Source organism: Taudactylus pleione, unplaced genomic scaffold (genome assembly GCF_031769625.1).
Source record: "Taudactylus pleione unplaced genomic scaffold, aTauple2 ptg000037l, whole genome shotgun sequence".
Lineage (NCBI taxonomy): Eukaryota > Metazoa > Chordata > Amphibia > Anura > Myobatrachidae > Taudactylus > Taudactylus pleione.
Window position 1 is genome coordinate 16,472,323 of NW_028284439.1, and position 16,819 is coordinate 16,489,141.

The following is a 16,819-nucleotide window of genomic DNA, read 5'->3' on the forward strand; positions in this document are numbered from 1 at the left end:
ATTACACGTGAGTTGGGTTACAAACCCACACTTTGTATATAAAGATACCTTTATATGATTCAACATCAACAATAGAGTGTGAGTTGGGGTACACCATTCAAATGTCCCCTTCCAACCTATTATTGTAACCATATTGGGGAAGTCTAGATACATCAAATCATGGCATCTGACTAGAAGGATAAAGCAAAGATACTTTTATGTGCTTGCATCTATGATTGGGAGAAGTGAGTTTGGTATGCTATCCCTTTATAGATGATATCCTGAAAATTAGATACCTTATATCATATATACTCTTCACATATGATACGAATGGACGACTGTTAATTCAGAGCTGCACTTAGAATATAGTAGACTTCAGTGAACTTCATTTATTATCAGACAACATCACCTATACCTAAGGGATGTATTATTGTCATATACCATTTCTTTAGCACCATAGATTCTGTCTATTCCATTTCTGTATTTCATGTTGTTAACAGCAATAAACCTCAGTTATGTTCTGCATATTTATGTAGTACCACTCAATGACAATGACAAATGATTAATGTGACATCCTATAATATACTGCAGTGTCAGAGGACAAGACATGTGAGCAGTACTTTACATATAATATATGACATATTCTGCATAATTGGTGGAATATTGTGTATTTGATACAAGACAGGGAACCAGAAGTGGGAAGAAATGCTGCTCATGTGTTAAATAACATAATTTGTTTCTTAAATATGCCCCTGGTCATAAGTGCAATTGCTGTCATAATATACAGAAAACACTTGGTTTCATTACAAGATACACCTTATTGTGCCCCTTTGTGATGCATGTGCCATGCTCTTAACTCCAACTCATGCTTTAAGTCAAAATAAATATGTGCTTCATCTCTATACAGTGACTCCAATATAATTCTAAGCAACGAATGGTTTAAAAAATTTTGACATTTAAAATAATATAATAAAGACGGTGACAAAATGTAGTTATTCTCAATGCTATTTGTCATGGGACTATATATCAAATACATCTTTTTGCAGAAAGAGACTTTAGACTGCACTTTTTATATGTGTCATGGTATTTAACATATTTAAAGCATTAAACTTTATGATGTTGTAAAATAATAATTCTCTGCCTATTAAATATTAATGTCTACTGACCATTGAGCATTTATCATTGTAAAAATACCAGATATTTTAAGTGCTCATTACACATACTGTATCTCTGCAAAGTGGTTTTACTCCGATTTGTTAATCCTTTAATACATTGTAAAAATTAAAATATTGTAGTTTTCTGAGGTTGGAAAGACTTATTAATTATAGGGGTTCATTGATATATATCAATATGTTTAGGACCTCCATTATACAGTATGTTGTAGGTACAGATAGATATAAGTGTTTGGGGTTATATTTGTCTCTCATAAATTATATAGTTATGTATTTGATTATTGTTTGCAGTCTTTGAGACATCTACAGGGGTACACACATATTGTACTATCTATACCCTTAGATAATATGCTAAATATGCTTATAAAATAAAGTTTTAAACACAACACCATTTTTAGGGCAGGATTATTACATACCATAGAATATATGAGGCCATTTGGTATTGAAATATTTGTGTATATTTTTCATTTACAGTATGACGTGTGTGACAAAAATGTAAAGTGTCACTTGACAAAAAGGAAAGGGGTCTCACTTATAAAAATACCAAATTTGTTTATATAATAGCTGCCATTTAATGTATATTACAACTATTACTTTTATATTTGGAATTCCACCATGACCCTCAGAAATTTTGTACTTGACCAAAACCATGAGAAGATCAAGGCTCCTGTATTGCATACATATTTCTGTAACTTTTAAAAATAAAAGTATTCTTATATACAGTATCTTGCATGGAGCTTTACTAAAGGTGAGTCATTGGGCATGCTGTTCAGTCAAGCTACAGTACACAAAGAAAACTTAAGGAAGATATGTGAACTCCAACACCCTCTACATGTTTGATGTCCAGTCTTTCCATTTTTGCCAAAGCTAAGTAATGAAATGTTCTCTATCTGTAAAACTATTTTTACATGTATGTCACATAGCAAGACTGGATTTATCATTTGGCACATAGAGCATGTGAATTTAGGAAAGGGTACCAAAGATATATGAACCCTATCTACTACATCAGTGTCTCGTGACAGGTAAATGTGATTTATTGACAATTATAACTATTATCCTTTATTGATATGGTGCCCCGAGGGTTCCACAGTGCCTAACAAAGTACACAAACAAATAAGCGAAAACAAGAGAACAGTAAATTACAGTAACAGACCATGCATGACAAGTACACGGTTTATAAACATTGCTGTATTAGAAGTCGTAACACTCAAATGAGCAGCTGGTTGGCAGAAACCAAGGTTTTGGTGCCATTGTAGGCCGTATGGAATATATGATAGTATAAGCAATGAAAGGAAAATAATATGAGGGAGAAGGGCCCTGCTCATGACAGCTTACATTCTAAAGGGGAGGATGTCTTATATTGCTAGTAACACCTAATGGTAGTGTCTCTGAAAGACATTTGCCTTTTAGGTTCACCTCTTATTTTGTCTTATGTATACAGTACATTCTGTGTTTCTACTTCAATATCTTACCTTTATTCAAGGCTATCAACTGTGATTCAAGCATTCTTGAACATGATTCATTGATTGTGTGAGGGGGAAGAAAATCTCAAAATGAATGGGGTGATTCAGTAGTGGATGGAATTACAAAGCTGCATACAAGTAGCTTTGCTATTCCATCCTTGCAAATATGCAAATGCAGCAAGAGATGTCTGACATCACCTGCTGCATTTGTGATCCCAGCACTGTGATCGAGATTGCAGGCTGGGATAACCATCACGACTATCGGTTGCGATGTTGGATGGTTTCCGGCTGAGGAAGCGTCAGCTTACTCAGGTTGGCCTCTAACAAGGCCAGGAAATTGCATTCATGGATACAGATATTTCCTATTAATCAGTAATATGTATTCAGCATTGCTGAATCATCCCTTAAGTCATGTAAGGTCTTTATTCAACTATACAGTAGATCAGTCTCTTGACCATTTCACTGACCTTCTTTTGAAAGGTCTCCTTTATCACTGGACTACTTATAATCAAATCTACTGATACAATTTAGATATGTGTAAATCTGTATAGATATTCCTCATTCCTGTCATTACATTTTGTGTGATGTGCATCTAATGGGCATACCACAGTGAGCAATGTCAAGTGCTGTCATATCCTCATACAGCTAGTGTTGTTGCATAATATTGTATGACATGAGACACATAGCGTGACTTAGATGTTCCGCCAAGGGTAGCAATCCATGTAATTTCATACTTTTTCTTAAATTTTGCATCTTATTGGCACCATAGCTGCACACATATACAGTTATAGTGCCCTAAGTCCTTAGCATTAGTACTTTTTTGCAAATTAATTTGTATAAAGTCACAGATTAAAAATAACAATGAGTGGCATAACGCATGGCACATGTCACTCTTATCACACCTCTTTCTTTTGACTTTTTACCCAGATTAGCAGATGATTTGCATAGAGAAGCTACAGAAAATGCCAGCATCAGTAGTTATTATTATCATTTATTTATATGGCGCCACAAGTATTCTGCAGCACCTTACAAAGAACATAAACAAATCGGTTGACCAGTGACTTACAGTACAATAAAATACAGGATGAGGACAGGGATAATATACATTGCTACATTAGCAACCATAACACCAAGATAAGCAACAGAGCATAAGCAACCAAGTGTTAGGTGCCCTAGTGGGGAGTAAGAAGTAGATGAAAGTAAAGTAAGAGGAAGCACAAGAGGGCAGAGGGCCCTGCTTGTAAGAGTTTACATTCTAATAGGGAGGGGCAGACAAACAGATGTGACACAGATGGGGTAGACAGGGAGAAAGGAGCATGTAGCAGCAAGCTAAGATGAGAGCTGAAAGGCTTTGATGAAGTAGTGGGTCTTGAGGGCCCGTTTGAAGAATTGTAGAGAGGTGGAGAGTCTGATGGGAAGAAGGAGAGAGTTCCAAAGGTGGGGAGCAGCACAGGCAAAATCTTGGAGGCGGGAGTGGTAGGAAGTAATCAGTTGGCATGGGTCTCCGCATGCATTTGTTGAACAAAGAGGGCGGACGGGAGAGTGAAGGGAGATGAAGTCAGAGATGTGAATGGGAGAGTAATTGGTGAGGGCTTTGTAAGCGAGTGTGAGAACCTTGAATTAGGTTCTGAAATGGAAGGGGAGCCAGTGGAGGGCTTGTAGGAGAGGAGAGGCAGAGGTAGAGCATTTGGAGAGGAAAATGAGCCAAGCAGCAGCATTGATAACAGACTGGAGAGGAGAGAGATGGGAGTTGGGGAGGCCAGAAAGGATGAGGTTACAGTAGTCCAATCTGGAGATGACCATTGAGTGTATCAGGATATTAGTTGCATCCTGGGTGAGAAAGGGTCTAAGCTTGGAAATATTTTTAAGATGGAAACGACAGGACTGTAATAGGTTCTGAATAAGGTGCTTTGAAGGAGAGGGAGGAGTCGATGATAATTCCAAGACAGCGCACTTTGGGGCTAGGAGAGATAGATGTGCCATTAATTGATAAAGAAATGGTGGGAAGTGCGGTTATGTTGGAGGGTGGGAAAATGATCAGTTCAGTCTTAGACATATTAAGTTTAAGAAATTGCTGGGACATCCAGGAAGAGATAGCAGAGAGATAGTTGGAGATCCAAATGAGCAGAGAGGGAAAGAGGTCAGGGGAGGAAAGGCAGATCTGAGTATCATCAGTATAGAGATGATACTGGAGGTCAAAAGAGCTGATGAGTTCACCTAGAGAGGATGTATAGAGGGAGAATATGTAAGGTTCAAGAACAGAACCTTGTGGAACACCTACTGTAAGAGGCTGTGGGGGGAAGAGGAGTCATGAGAGGAGACAGAGAAGGAATGGTCAGAGAGGTAGGATAGCCAGTTGAGGACGGTGTTACATAGTCCATGGGAGTGGAGGATCTGCAGCAGGAGAGGGTGTTCCACAGTGTCGAAAGAAGCAGAGAGTTCAAGAAGAATGAGAAGAGAGTAGTGGTCCTTGGATTTAGCAGCAAGGAGGTCATTGCTGAGTTTTGTGAAGGCAGTTTCAGTGGAGTGGAGAGAATGGAAGCCAGACTGCAAAGGGTCAAGGAGGAAGTGGGAGGAAAGAAAGGTGGTAAGGCATTTGTAAACAACACACTCAAGGAGCTTGGAGGAAAAAGGGAGGAGAGAGATGGGACGGTAGTTGGAGAGAGTGTTAGGATCAAGAGTAGTTTTTTTAAGAATGGGGGAGACAAGGGCATGTTTGAATGCAGAAGGGATTGCAGTGCCAGATGAGAGGGAGAGATTGAGAAGGTAGGCAAGATGGGAACAGGCACAAGGAGGGAGGTAGCAGAGCAGAGTGAAGGGATAGGGTCAAGGGGGAGGTGGAAGGGGGGAGGACCAGATGAGGGCCCTGACTTCCTCTCCAGATACAGGGGAGAAGGATGTCAAAGTCAGTAAAATGGATGGGGAGGGGTGATCTCAGAAAGGAAGAGGTGGAGAGCTGGGAGACTGGTGGGATATGATGTCCTGACATATGGAATCAATTTTAGATGTAAAATATGTAGCAGTCAAGGGCAGAGGGTGAGGAGGGGGTGGGCAGAGGAGGGAGTTGAAGGTAGTCAGTTTATCCTTTCATTGTTCTATTGTCACAATAGTGATGCCAATTAGATGCATATTTTGTGAAACAGTAACTAGCAGGATGCTTGGCACAGCTAAATTGCAAAGTCCATGGCATGACACATGTTGCTATTTGGAAAAATTTGAAGAGATATGTGTATGGATACATCTATAGGCAGCTCCATCTTTATATTAGCAAGGTTCAATAACATTACAATGACATTCATGCAATTGACAGCCTTATGCTTTAGGATTTTATTGCTATGATAAAATACTCATATTTGTGAGATCTGTGATAGGAAGAATGACTAAGATGCCTATTTCTGTTTGTTTCCCCACTAGCTTTCTTTGTTAGAAGAGACTGGATTTGGAGGAGTGCTTATATATATTGATCCATGTGATGAATCTGAGGTACAAAGAATTAATGACAAACCATTTATGGTGTCCTTAAAAAATGGAGGAATCCCATTAACTTCTGAATCTTTTAAAATCGGTAAGTTATTAATATATTGTCTTCTTGCATGGTGGTTTTGTACTGTGACATTCATATTTTCTTTAAATTGTCCATGAATCACCAGCATACTCCTCCTCTCCACCTGCCAGACTTTCATCTAACCTTCTACCCTTCAAACATGCTTTTGACACAAATTTTTAATTCTAGCCTACAATACCACTGCACCTCCTAACTATCCAGTCTCTACACTGCCTCATTCCAGTACTCTGCCTCTTAATGCTAATGTAACCACCCATATTCCCTCTACATTGCAAGCTCTTGTGAGCAGGACCCTCTCCCCATTACCTTCTCTACATAATGATGTCATTGAACATTATTTATTAATTAAATAAATTCATAAAATGGTATTCATTTTTACTTATGCAACTGATTGTTTAATTCCCAACAGAACCCTTGTAGTGAATAGCATATAAATTAAAATAATGTCTGACAGCACACATAGGCCTGATTCTGAGGTGCAAACAGTGCCGATGTTCACAGAGTTGTAAGATTTTTTTTGCTACTGCACATGTGTGAAAAACTCCAAACATTTGTATGGCACACGCATTTTGCCACGTGTACGCACAAAGGTGCAGTAGTGATTGAGACGGACAGTATCATAAATATATTGGAAATGTGCTGCATGTTCCTGGACAGTGACTGAGAGGTGGCTATTCAGGTGCACATACATGGTTAATCTTATGGGTCTGTTATGGGAGCATTGCAGGTGTGTTGCTGAAGTGGTTGTGCACACTGACATTCATTGCTCACATTGGTGGCTGTGCTCAGATGCAAAATCTGCACATACCATAGGGCTGATACAAGTGTTGATGGTGGCATCTAAAGATGTACCATGCTGTGTTACAGTCTCTATAGATGCTCAAAGTGAGTGTCTCAGTACTCGCACATTTGGGCGCTCGGATGTACTGTACACCAAGGAAGGGCTTTGTAGCAGCTTTAGCATAAAGTCACAGATGGGCGACCACCAAAATATGCAGACACAGATGCTGCTGCATTGGACTCAGAATCAGGCCCTATAAGTGCTTGTAATGACTGAATTGAGCAATCTTGATATTATAGTGTAAACATATATTTGACTAGGAAAATCCATCTTATTAAGTTTAACGCTTATTGAGTTGACAGGATAAATTGTCATGAATAAGTTTGGCCTACAAATTGAATTTATGCAAAGTGTGTAAATGTTATGAATCCCTGGGTTGATTCACTGCGTAAGAATTGTTTTGTAATCAGAAAAGAGGAACAAAAAGGAGTTGAAGAATCTAAATACACTCCTTAATAGACTCCTCGTGCAAAGATGTATAAAATTGATGTCAGAACTCTGACCATCCCGGATGAGCGCTGGCTCTATATTCAATATATTTCTGCGGCAGTCGCCTCCTATAATCCAGATGAACTGCTATGTATACATAGTCCCGGTTCACTGAACAAAGCAATCTCCTGTGATGCTTGATTTATAAGGGCTGTTTAAATGATGGACCCAAGTGGCGGGACAGGATGTAAATGTGCAGAGATTTCTTCAAGGAGGATAATCAGACCTGAGGCTCGTAATAGTGTCAGCCAGTGACCGCCTCTATCTCCTTACCTCTCCTCCTCTGCAAGCCCGTGTCAAACAGCCATATGTAGGAAGCTAAACGCCAGCTCGAATTCAGATTTCCAAAATGACTTGGTAGGTCTCCAGGTATCCTTCAGAGCAAAATAGGTCAATAGATTAATCCTCTAATGCATTTCGCTCCAGTTCCACAGAGCTTCATCAAAGAGTATGGTAGATTCTACCATACTCTTTGATAAAGCTCCGTGGAACTGGAGCAAAATGTGTTAGCGCCTCAGGACTGATTATCCTCCTTGAAGAAATCTCTGCACATCAGTTTTAGACATCTTTGCACGAGGAGTCTATTAAGGAGTGTATTTAGATTCACTCACTGTACATATAGTAAAATCTCCTTTTGTGGATTGCAATCCGGTGAAGCTTTATATGTTTTTTATATGCATATGTGGTTCTCATAGTTAATTTTTTAATTGGATCCCAGTAATTGGGAAGTCATCTTTATAGAGTAAGTGTGGTTTGTCATGACTTCTTAATTATGTTATGCTTTTTAATACATGTATGATTGTCATATGACATTATTTAAATAATATAAAACATTTTCATGTTATATATATTTTTGGTGTCCTGAGTTTTCTTGATTTCTGCCATATTCGGTTTCTACATACTTTTGCATAATAGATAATTAGTGCAACACCATCAGTAGTTTTTTGTATTTGTGGCCACCTATTGATGGTTTGAATTGGGTATACACAGACCCAAAAAGGTGTATGCAGCTGCCTACAATTAAATAAGCATCATCTGTATTAGCGCCAGACTGATTAGTGTTGAAAAAAATTTTGGATATAGTTTTTGTAACATGCTCCTCTATCCAAATGGTGTTCCATCTGGACATTAAGAAACAGCTAGCAAAAAAGCAGTGTCTTACAGATGAATAGCTACAGTAGAATTAGACGACATTAGGAAACATACTAAATATTGTTAAATTACACTGATTACTCCACTTTAGACAGTTATCCTAGAGGTGGACAAACCAATCTCAATGAGAGTAGCACTACAACCAACAGTATTATCAATAAGATTATTATATTTTCTTTGAAATGTTAAGTATGTTTCACAGTGATGCGCTGTACACTGAGGTAACTAACTGAGATATTGCAAGGCACAGGCAAGTCAGTAGGTATGATTTCTTGTTATAGCAGTGGACAAGTGATATGTGAATTTATACAGGTGTAAAATATAGTTACTTACCAAAAGTTTTCCAGCTCCAGCAAAAAGATGTATATTATATTGTTAAGGGTTTTAGGACCTCCGTATTTAAGTGTTGGTTTGCCATATTTTCATCCCTAAATTACTGACAACCTCTCCCTAGTGGATTCTATATATATCTGCTGCATCCTTTAAATGTCTTAAATCCTTTAAAACCCGGGACAGCTACCTGACTTTTCTTCATCTCTTATTATCTCAGTCAGCTCTCTATGGAGTCTATTTATCTAAAAAGTGCTGCCCTATATTTATTGCTCCATTTTGGCTATCTATCTTAGCCCCTTAGCTGGGACAATTGCTCCATTAAGCTGCTGTCTTGGTGATACTCCAATACTTAGTAGTGGCAAAGGAATTCACTACTGAGTTCCATCCTGGCAGTGTTACTGCACAGGTGATGGCCAGTGAAGATCTGCAATTCATACCCTCTCCCAGTCAGACTTTCTACCAGCCTCCAAAGCTTTAAATGTGCCCTTAAAATGTACACTTGTATTAAAGTATAGCAGTCCTTCTCATAACTCAATATTTTTTCCTCCAACCCCCCACCATTTTTCTTTCAAAGTTCACCCCCCAACTGTTCATCCCTTCCCCTTACTAGGCATGATCTTATCCTCACTTATATTCTCTAGTACATTACGTCACCTATGTTCTGATCTCCTTCTCTCCTACAGTGACTCTGACTTGATTCCCATCCGCAACTCCTGATATCTTGTGCAAGTTGCCCTATTTATGCCCCTGTAATCTGTCCTATCCCATATGTGCCTTTCATTGCTACCCCCAGGTTCTTTTAAACAGAACGAGAAACTACTTGGCTCTAGGTAGAGTGTAGAGCTGCTGCATAACCTTTGCCGGTAACTTTGGTTAATTTGTCATGTGCATACTTTAGAGACAGAATCCTGAGTAGCAGAAAGAATCCTGGGCTCCATGCAGGATTGCAGAGAGATGGATTATAGTATTAATCAGTTGATGAAAAGAAACAAAGCAGGCTCTTACCAGTGAATAAGTTAATCTATTACTGTAAGAGCTGTTAAGTATAGCATCACTTAAAATTAGGGATGTTTTGCACACTTTCTTTAGGCATTAAGACCTATTTATGCAGTTTTAAAGTACATGCTGGCAGGGGATTAAGCTAAACCTCTGTCCTTTTAAAGTTCAGTTTGATCTTATCTCCTCATCTCTCAAATTGATCAGTCTGGACAGAACATGTATATTTAGCTTTGTACTCAGTGGCAAGGGTTGTTTTTTTCACATCACTATCTAGTTGAATCCTGAGTCAGGGAACGCTGCCCTGCTATTGCTACTCTAAATGGGGAGATTAAAAGTACATTGAGTACTTTAGTCCCTGGGATGTGGTGCTCCATTTCAGCTTCAAGTGGATAGGGGTACATAGACCATGATACAGCAGCTCTGTAGACAACAAGCACCACTGTGGGTTTTGCTTCCTGAAAATGTGGGCAGAATTTTTATGAAGAGCTGAAGAGGTTTGCTCTCTGATCCAAACCAGGGAAATAAGACTGAAGTAGCACACTCCACCACCAGCAAAGCTCCATGACTTGCTGGGGCACAGAGGGGCTCCATGACTAGGGGACTTGCAGGTGCTCCGTGACTAGGCAGGGGCACCGAGAGGGGGAGGAACTAGTATTAATTACCCGGGCCTGATGAGGGCCCGGGGCTGGTGCCACCTCCCACCTTCTTACCTCACAGCAGCCCAGCACATGACATAGGAGACAGCCCGCAGCAGTCTTCTATGCCTGTAGAGAGGAGTGATCATGCTAATTGTGCCTCCCCAGGCTGAGACGCTCACAGCGCCCCTTCCCCAGTGCACAGGTCCACTGTAAGGCGCTGCAAAACTATTTTGTTTTAAATTATCCTAAGGGGGCATGGCCACGCCTCCCATGATTAAGCCATGTCCCCTTTACCCAGGCCCAGCATGACTCTCAATGTGCCTGACTGTAGAATTCTTACAAATGTTCCATAAAATTTGATCGGTAGAGTCTTGCACTTCCTCTTCTTATACGCCACATTTGTAAATAAAGAACAACAGCTTCATACCACTGTGCCCACCAGGCCCCAGGATAAGTATATAGTAGTAAACAGTTTAAAATTTGCATTCAACAGTTTAAAATATACATTAATATAAATGCATTTGTTCACATACAGTATAGTACATCTCCCTGGCATGTGCACTGGTTTGGGGGACAGATGTAATAAAAAGGAGTATCCTGCCATATAATACACCAGTGTATTTTGGAAAGCAGCATTTACAGCACATGCATAAAATAAGCAAATGGAGAACTACTTTGGTTCCAAAACAACTGATGGGCAAACAGGAAATACATACATAGAATGATTAGAATCAGCCCTAAATTATCATGGACTCAGCTGTAGTATCAGAATGAAAGATGGTAGGGTGACTAATTCCAGTAAATTACAGCATGCAGACAATATTTTTCATCTCCCGTTATTGTACAGTTTACAGGAAAATACAAAATCCAATTTTTTGGGGATTATTCTGAAACTATAAAAAGCGACTACATGTTAACATTCCCATTTGCTCAGGATGTAGTCACATTTCATAAATGAAGATTTAGGAGAGCCTATTCCTGAGATATTAATCAGATATTATCTAGCATTAGATTCAGTCTTAATTTATTTTAAATAGATTTACTTTATTTGTCTTGAAATCATCTGAAGCACAATAATAAACCTGGTGTCTGAGTAAATGTAAGGATGGAAGAAAATGTGAAGCCATTTCCTGGCTGTCAGACAAGGGTGTTAGATATTCACAGCATGAAGTACCTTGACAGCTCAGTGGGAAAATACTTGTACATTTTCTCAATATATTACTATACCTGACCTGGTGTTCTGTGAAGTGCCCTGGGAGCTTCCAGAGTAAATGCAACATTTTAGCTTTGCCCTTGCTCATTTTGTGGCAAATATATTTACCTTTCTATGAGTACAAGTGCTATCATAATTATATGTAATACTTGTTCCTAAATAATTTACTTATACAGTAGTCTCTCTTTTATCACTGAAAAATAGTAGGACTACTAATTGTCTCAATAATTATTACTACAAAATAACCTTTAATTTTAATATATTATATATATATAACACATCCATGCTGGCGGCACTTAGGAATAAAACAGGCTCGCGAGGTGAGTTACAACATTTCAATGCTGTATTTGGTCATGCATTTTCAGCAAAAATGCACGACCAAATACAGCATTGAAACGTTGGTAACTCACCTTGCGAGTCTGTTTTACTCTTGAGTGCCGCTAGCACGGATGTGTCATGTGTCTCTGCACCTTGACTACAGCAGAATAGAGGGCATCGGCTTTAGGTATTTATTGCATTATTTGCACATGTTGGGGAATGCCGCTTCTATGACATTTATATATATATATATATATAAATATATATATATATATATATATATATATATATATATTAGGGATGTGTAGGCTCGGATAGGTTCGAGTTTGCACGTTGAGTTCAGATTTTTCCCTCCAAAAAAATGGAACTCAGAAAGAGGCAAAACATCATCTTGCATGGACGAACATCATCATTCCTGGACTTTTGTCTTGGCTATCTGTATCCTAGGAATCTGTGAGGGCACCGGTAGCAGATACTTCTTGTGTGTTATTGGGAGTGCCAGACCATCTGTGATTGTATATATATATATATATATATATATATATATATCTTTTGAGAATATAGGTATGCAAAATAGTAAATAGTAGGTGACAGCTAGATAGCATAATTACTGTAGACAAACATTCTTTGTAGAATTAATTTTTTGCTAAATATTCCAAAATTCAAATTGAATTGAATAATAATAATAATAATAATAATAATAATAATAATACTGATAATATTATTATACAAAAAAAGTCAGACAATTCTATAAGATTTCTCTCTATAAACACTCCAAACACAGACAAATGTCCTTACCTGTCTGATATATAATTATCAATACATCACTTATCGTTGTCATAAATTATAAAAACAACAATTTAAACAGTTATAAAAAGGAAAACATATGAATCTTTATTTTACATTTTTCTTTGAAATGCAACCTAAAAATTAAATATCAACATGCAGAAATGACCTTTTGAAAAGAGAAGTAAAATATGAGAGTTTTTTTGTTCTTTCTATTTTGTTCTGAGTATTTGTTTGTTCTACAGGCTAAAATAAAACTTGCCTTTGTAATTTTTGCAATAAGTCAATAAAACAAAACATGATGGTCAAAAACAATCATTGTGCCAGTGCCAGTGCCAATGTCCCTATGTAACCCCAGGATTAAAACAATTTGTTCTGGAAAAGAGCATATTTATTTACTAAAACTATAATCTTAATTTAACACATTTGCTTTTGATAATATAGCAAGGGATATATTTACTAAAGTGCAGGTTTATAGAAGTGGAGATGTTGCCCATAGCAAAGCAACACTCAAAGAAGATTGAAGAAATTGTGCGGTTGGCTATGCCCTCTGTTTTTATTTGCACCAAGTTACTTTCCCAGTCCTGTTACCTAAAACATAGAAATAATGCCAAAATACCTCATTTACTTACACAGGATATGAACAAATTCTTATCAACTTTTCTGAATTTTCTACCTTGACTATTGCAATTTCATTCTTCCTGACATATACTCTACACCTACAGTATTTATCCCTCCTTCAATCCATCTTAAATACCACATCAAGACTGATCTCACTATCTCATTGCTCAATATCTGCCACTCCACTTTGCAAATCTCTACACTTATTCACTATGTCCTCCAGAGTACAATGCCAATTACTAACCCTTGCCTATAATGCCCTCCACACTACCCTTTCATACTCAAAATATTGAACTCTCTTCAATCTACCTCTTACATGAGACTTGAGTAATCCCTGGTAACCACCGCACCCATACCTACATGATCTTTGCAGTGCCTTAACTCAATTATTGAGAGCCTTACCATACCAGAGCAGACCAAACAAATGCTCTCTCATGAGATGGGGCCTCCCAATCCTATGTTTATATGTCTGCATGAATTGTGTCTACTTAATATGTCACTATTTTTTTATGTCCTGGTTACCCACTGTCTGGTGCTGCACAGCAATGTATGGATGGATAATGGATGCTAGCTAGTACTTGGGAATTGACTAAGGCCTAGTACAGCAGAGCAGAGTCTAATGTGCTGGTGGCTTTCACCAGGAACCCCTCTAAGGAAGTTTGGTTGTGAATTGGTAGGTATAACCCACCTATTCACAATGAGTGTATCTAATTGAACAAGATGCAGTGAAAAAAGTTTTGATAAGGACTAGCTATCCAACACATACTGTATATGATGTTAATTGCAAAATGACAGGGTGCAAGGTCACATAATGCACCAACACTGAGAACATAGAAATGTAAATCCTTTCAGATAGATAATAACTTTATAGTAAAGTGTAAAAATGTGTGTGGTTGTTTAGAATACAACAGAAAAGGAGAGTGAAAGTGTATCCTGCACACACAGAGGAAATTTGCTTCTGCTTTTGACTTGTTTACCTCCTGGGTAGTAGACAAAACAATGAGAGAGCAAACTCCCCTAGTTCAGGAAAGAAGCAAAGAGCAGTGCGTCAGCTTCTGCTGTCCCTGCGGTCTACGGTTCTCTCCCTGATGTGCAGTCACAGGGAGAGTACACCATTGGCCGCTGGATGAGAGAGCCAGCTGAAGGTAGCTGGTATTGGTAAGAAGAGCGACAAAGGTGTTGGAGGAGATGTGCAGTGTCTCTGCGTGGTGCTGCAGTCCACTGGGTGATGGGTCTCGTGGGTGCATTGCGAGACCCGGAAGTCCGGGCCTTAGGCTGGCGCATGTTTCACAACAGTAGCTTATTCACATCTGAGCAAAATTCACAGGCAGGTGAATTTTACCAAGATGGCTTGCTGGTTTAAAGGCTAGTGGAAAATCTTATAGTGTCATAGAAGGAATTCCACAGAGAGGATGCAGCTTCAATAAAGTCCTAAAATCTGTTAAGAGAACATGTAATAAATATGGATAAGAGATGCAGATTGGGTGTAAGACATTCTGTTTATTGTCTTAGGAGAGACAAAGGGTATGATTCAGTGGTGCAAGAAGTACCAATGTTTACACAGTTTAGTGATTTTTGCAAAAAAAGTGTTTTGTGCAAAAAGTCTAGAAACCCTTATTTTATTGCACACACACACACAAACCAAGGTGTGCAATGGTGTATGCATTTTCATACAACACTGCTATTACTTAAGACACCATCTGGGATCCATCGGATGGTCAGGGTGGAGACTGGGAAGTGACCTAAAGTCATCACAAATATAGGATGTGTCATGAGCATGTTATGGGAGTATCATTGGTATGTTTCAGCAATTGTGTTCCAAGACAAAGTGACCATGTTTTGAGAAGGCTGCAAGGGACACTGCGACAGCCAGAGGCTGCTCAAGAAGTTGATATTGCGACCAATGTCGCATCGATGTTAAAGAAAGCACACTTGAGCATTGCTCATATTTGCAAAGTGGACGTCACAGAGTTTGCTTAGTCTGTTTCGCACGTAAGTACACAAAGTGGATGCTGAAAGTTGCATTTGCATATTTTCACACTTACGAATTATAGTGACATATGAACTGAGGGCCTAATTCAGAGATGTATGCTATTCTGATATTTATGCAGTTGAGCGATTAACAGTTGACTGCACATGCATCATGGTTGCACCCACTGGCGTCACAAGGGGGGTGTGGGCCGCACCCAGGTGTTACCAGCCAAGGGTGACACCAAAGTGCTGGCCCCCCTCAGTGACAGGAGACAGGTGCTGCCTTACGTGCAGCACTCGGCTCCTGGAACAGGAAAGGAGCTGCCACTTTACACAGGCTAGTCCCCGAGGGCAGCCTGCCCCTCCGGCACCCCCGGTGTGACAAAAAACGGGGGTTCAGATCGCGAGGCCACGCCCCCACCCGCGAGGCTACAAGCTCCCCACACCTTGTGATAACAGAGGAAGGGACGCCACTGGTTGCACCTCGCATGCGCCATGGTCCTTCTGTGATGTCGCTCGCAGTGAGGATCTCTTTGCAAAGTGATTGACAGTTAGGGACCATTTTGGGGAGATAACAGGTAGTTGCGGCAAAAAATACAGGCATGTCCCAACCATTTATAAGGTTTATCATAGCCGGCGCCTGTGATCTACAATACCATATACAGATACAGTGGTTCCAATGTCTCATTTCAGGCGACGATTCTGTGTGACCACAGAGCTACTCAGTTGACCGATTATCAAATGATCTGCAATGGCAGCTGCATATTTGTATGCAGTTTTTGGATCTGCAAAGCCACCTTTGACCATTTCAATACATTTCCAGCCGACTACAGCATTAGCATATTGACAGCAGCTGTGTGCGGGATTGCAGTTGCAGATGCATTAGCGTACATCTCTGAGTCAGGCCCTGAGTGCAGCAGAAACTTAGTAGAGATGAGTGTGAAGCTGGAGAACTACAGTACAAGTATCAGTCAGCCAAGGGCCAGGTGGACCTTTATGTGTAAGGTGCAAAGCAACTATTGGAACTGTGCTATAAGACTGCGCTTGTGGAGAAGGATGGACTGTAATGCAACCATATCTATAAAATAATTGAATACCATCTTACAACCAAGTATTTGCCGGTTCTAGACCTTGTGGAGCTCAGAGCGAGAGTTCCCATTGCCCCCCCCCGAAAAAACAAAAAATCATGCACTAATAAATTAGGTTTTTCTTCTGCACTCCCAAAAAAGGGTGTGGCTTTGTGACACGCTTCCTGATCATTTCTCCAGGGGGCATGCTC

General features: G+C 39.4%; 1 protein-coding gene across 3 annotated transcripts in view; it reads left to right on the forward strand.

Moving 5' to 3' along the window:
• Window positions 1-16,819, forward strand: part of NAALADL2 (N-acetylated alpha-linked acidic dipeptidase like 2) — an 860,785-nt gene that overhangs the window by 504,714 nt on the left and 339,252 nt on the right. For all 3 annotated transcript variants that reach the window (XM_088452339.1, XM_088452338.1, XM_088452340.1), the window contains one exon: window positions 6,029-6,179. In XM_088452339.1, coding sequence (XP_088308465.1) covers window positions 6,029-6,179 — 151 coding nt within the window. The remainder of the gene's footprint in view (window positions 1-6,028; window positions 6,180-16,819) is intronic.